This window comes from Sipha flava, unplaced genomic scaffold, assembly GCF_003268045.1.
Source record: "Sipha flava isolate LNK unplaced genomic scaffold, YSA_version1 329_pilon_pilon, whole genome shotgun sequence".
Classification (NCBI taxonomy): Eukaryota; Metazoa; Arthropoda; class Insecta; order Hemiptera; family Aphididae; genus Sipha; species Sipha flava.
In genome coordinates this window covers 281,332-286,039 of record NW_020273017.1, presented here as the reverse complement: position 1 = coordinate 286,039, position 4,708 = coordinate 281,332, and the positions used below count along the sequence as shown (strand labels likewise).

The 4,708-nt window shown below is 30.7% G+C and overlaps 1 protein-coding gene across 1 annotated transcript; it reads left to right on the top strand.

Annotated features, from left to right (window-relative positions):
• Positions 1–1,187: 1,187 nt before the first annotated feature.
• On the top strand, positions 1,188–3,975 carry LOC112686896 (general transcription factor II-I repeat domain-containing protein 2B-like). The gene is made up of 2 exons (XM_025559368.1): positions 1,188–2,350; positions 2,456–3,975. The coding sequence occupies exons 1-2, from the start codon at positions 1,816–1,818 to the stop codon at positions 3,679–3,681; spliced, it is 1,761 nt and encodes a 586-aa protein (XP_025415153.1). The 5' UTR covers positions 1,188–1,815; the 3' UTR covers positions 3,682–3,975.
• The last annotated feature ends 733 nt before the right edge of the window (positions 3,976–4,708 follow it).

The window sequence follows — 4,708 nt, the reverse complement described above, 5'->3', positions numbered from 1 at the left end:
GACGCCAATGGAAAATAATATTAAAATTAATAAAATTTTAAATATTTTTGCATATCATTAAATTTACATGGTGTTTTACTTGATAGTTATAAATAATCGTTAAAAAAAAAACCATTTACTGATAGTACAAATAAAACTTAATAAACACATTTTTCCAAATCTTACACTCGCTTTTTATACCTATACCGATCGCCATCCATATCCTGTCTTTTAGGAGTCAGCAAGCGATGGAATACTTATGCTTTTGTGGGTTTAATGAAACGTTCGTGCAAATTGTTCGTTGTTTCTTTCGCCTTCGAAAAAAGTAAAGAGTAAATACTATAATAAGCTAGGGGCGTATTTTATGCGGGGCGAAGGGTGCGATCATCCCCCCTCCTTGATTCCGTATTTAAGGAATCAATCATAATATTAAAAAAATTTGAAATGTGGATCATTTTATAACGATACTAAGTGTCCAGGGGACCACAACTTTTTTATTACATTATAAGTATATCGTTAAACTATTCAAAAAGTGATTGAAATCGATAACATATAGTGAAATTGAAACGAAAAACAATTAAAATTAATATCGAATAACATAACAGAAAACGATTAACGATTGAAATATAAAAGAAATTGCCATGGAAAAATATTTATAACTATCAGTAAAATAGATTTGGAACATAATATTTTGGTAAAATTGACTTAAATTACTAAGTAATCTAAATAAAATATATATAAAAATGATATTTAAAACAGCAATAAATGTATCAACTAATAATATATAAATTAGCATTACCAATTATGATTCATAAATATGCTTTATGAAAATACGTCGGATATTGTCGGCGTGGAACCCGTATGGTCTTATCAAAAATAATTTTGATGAACACCGATGAAACATAAGTAGTAATGCACCATACGTAAGTTATAAATTAACAATAAATACATTTTTTACGTCGTATGTGCATTTTATTGTTGTTATACAACAAATATGATTGCTTTATTTATAAGTTATGAGATATGAGAATTACATAAAAAAAATATCGTTAATGCCATTTACGTACTGGTACGTATACGCGGGTATACGGCGTATACACATCAGTAGACTAGATTTTCGGCGTATACCTAATGTACAATATTATTTTACGGGTATACACTTCTAAAATAACTCGAAAACAAAAAAACTTATAATAATTTAATAGTTCATTGGAAAAAATTGTAATGAAACATGAAATTGATTGAAATATTTAGCTGTTGAAGATAACAGTGTACGTTGTGTTTAATGTATTTCACAGTAATAAATAACATTGAATAAAATAGTATAGAGCAAGGGTGCCCAAACCCAGGCCCGCGGGCCACGAAGTGGCCCGTCAACGCTTTTGGATTTGCCCGCCAACATCTATACTCTATAGTCTATGACATTTTAAATTATTATTAATATTTCTTTTAAGTTTAAATTTTGTTGTATATTTTATTTTATATACGTGTGTGTATCAAATTAGCACTAGGACCATTCCACACAGCAATGTTATCGGGTTTTCCTGTGATGACCGGATGCGTTTTACCCGAACCCGCATTTGTCGCAATGTTAATCGGTATTATTTTTATGTTTATAGATTATCTTGATTGTCCGTCGACGTAGTCGTCGTATATCGGCGAATTAAGATAATAAATTGTTATTCGAAATATTGTACAAACAGCGACCAAAATCAGTCGCTCCGCACCCGCCTTTTGCTACGGTCGTAAAAATAATACGTACAACTTAATAAATATTAAATTATTTTGTAATAATTGCGTTTATTCTGTGTTTTTACTTGTTAATTTTAAGCCAGAATGGCTCTCAGCAAACCAATTACGTCGAAATTGAAAGAACGTTCTCGGACATTTCACGAAGAATGGGAGATGCAATATTGCTTTACTGAAAGCAAAGCATTGAAGCCCATATGTCTTATTTGCTCCACTACGATTGCCGTCGCCAAAAAATATAATTTAGAACGGCATTTTAAACAAAATCATTCAAGTATTAATAAAAACTACCCGGAAGGAAGTTCTCTAAGAGCTGAGTTTATAAAGAAGAAAAAAAAAGAAATATTTGGTCAGCAGAATTTATTTGTAAAAAAATTTGATGAACTCGAATCTATGGTAAAAACATCATATGAGATATCTTTACTTTTAGCCAAAAATAAAAAGCCTTTTTCTGATGGGGAAATTATTAAAGAGGCTTTATCAATTTTTTCTAATAACTGTAATGATAAAAATATAAAAACTAAAGCAGACGGTATTTCACTTTCGAGAAATACTGTAACAAGACGAGTAGAGGAGATGTCAAACGATATTAGCAACCAAATAACACAAACCGTAACGAAATGTAAGTATTTTTCATTGGCGTTGGATGAAACTTGTGATTTGACGAGTATGTCACAGCTAGCCATCTTCGTGAGGTGTGTTGATGAAAATTTTAATGTATTTCAAGATTTATTAGAGCTCAGCCAGTTGGAAACTACAAGTACCGGAAGAGACATATTTATGAAAATCAAGGAATGTGTCGACAGAAAAGGTATAGCATGGGAAAAAATTAATTCTGTTTGTACTGATGGAGCACCCGCTATGACGGGAAAAATAAATGGTTGTGTGGCCTTGTTAAAACAGTTCTTAGGCCGGGAATTATTTTCATATCATTGTATCATCCATCAGGAAGCTTTATGTGCCAAAGATATGAAGTTTAATGATGTTATTGATCCTGTAGTACGCTGTATTAATTATATCCGAGCCAAAGCTCTTCATCGAAGACAATTCAGGGTTTTATTTGAAGAAGAAATCAATGAATTCGGTGAGTTACATTTGTATTGTGCTGTCCGCTGGTTATCTAAGGGTGAAATGCTGAAACATTTTTTTCTTTTGCGGAGAGAGGTCTTGCAATTTTTAGTAGAAAAGCAGGCAATGCCTGATGAGCGAGATTTACTTGAAAGTGAATCATGGTTATGCGATCTTGCGTTTTTAATAGATATTACACAGCACCTCAACATACTTAACTGGAAGCTGCAAGGGAAGGACTGTTCGTTACCAATAATGTTCAATTTGGTTTATGGATTTAAAGCGAAACTCTCCCTTTTTTTGACAAATTTGACTAGAAATAATATCGATCATTTTCCTACGCTTGTAGATATAAGAGGAAAACTAGAAAATACTTCACCTGACATCTCGAAATATCAAACACAAATTCAATTATTGTTGCAGTCTTTTGAGAACAGATTTCAGGATTTTGAGAAGGACAAAAATAATATTTTGTTTTTCATGAACCGATTTTCAATCACTTTTAGTGAAATACAAAAATATTCATGCAATATCCAGTTGGAAATCACAGAAATTCAAAACCACGTTTCCTTGAAGCAGATATTTACCGAAATTGTATCATCACAACCACAACTGCAGTCTTCAGAAAATGTATTAAAATTTTGGAAATTAGTACCAAAAGAAGACTTTCCTGCAACGTGTGATCTTGCCTTGCAGATTTCAAGCAGATTTGGATCAACATATATTTGCGAAAAAGCTTTTTCTACTCTAACCTATGTCAAAAATAAATATCGTAGTTCGTTAACTGCGCCTCATATTTCAGATTTGATGTTGTTATCAACATCAGATTTATCACCAGATATTGAAAAATTATTAGCTAATAAGTCTCTTCATAGGTCTCACTGATGTTTTTTTTTAAATATTATTAAAAATTAAAACATGTGAAATTTAGAATGTTGTTTAATTTAAATACCTATTTGTTCTATCTAATTAAGTATCTATTGAAAATAGAATTTTAGATGAATTATAAGTGTAAGAAAATCTTGTTCATAACATGGCCCACCAGCTAAATGTAATTGCAATTATAGCCCGCTTCCAAAATAAATTGGGCACCCTTGGTATAGAGTGTGAACTTTCAGCCCATGGTTCTAAAATCTGCATTACAGTGGCGCACACAGGATTTTTTTTTTGGGGGGGGGGTCAAGATAAAAATATAACACATTTTACATTTAACAAAATTATGCAAATCCTTAATATATTTTGACTTAAATAATAGTATTGATAATAGAATAGACTATTCTATAATCAATGATACTAGGTATTCAATACTAGCTCTTCATATTTCAAATTTGTAAAATTTATAAACATCGGAGAAAATGTCGGTGGGGGGATTTACAACTCCTTAACCCCCCCTCCCTATGTGTGTGCCACTGCTGCATCATGCAATTTATAACGCGCTACAAATGTATATCTTGTGGTGTTATATTTTAAAGTCTTAGTAGACGTTGTCAACATGTAGTTACAAAGGATTGATTAAATTTTTACGAACGTATCGAGAGAAAACAATTGATGAGCGAAGTGAGAAAATTTATTTTAGGATTAATATCCATATTTTTTTAGTGCGTATACCCACAAATATATTTACCAATACACCACTGGTTAAAGGTAATATATATATATATATATATAATATTTAAAATATATAATGTTATTTTACATAGTATTGATTGCTTAATACTACATTTGAAAACGTTTCAAATTTTATACTAATTTAAATAACTCAAAACGCTAAATTCTTCGTAACGTTTTAATTGTCAATAACGGTAAACGGAAATTTTTTTAAACATTTAAATTATTTATAGCGTTAAACGTTCAATTGCTTATAACGTTTAAATGTCCTATAACAGTAAACAATATATATTATTTTGATTTA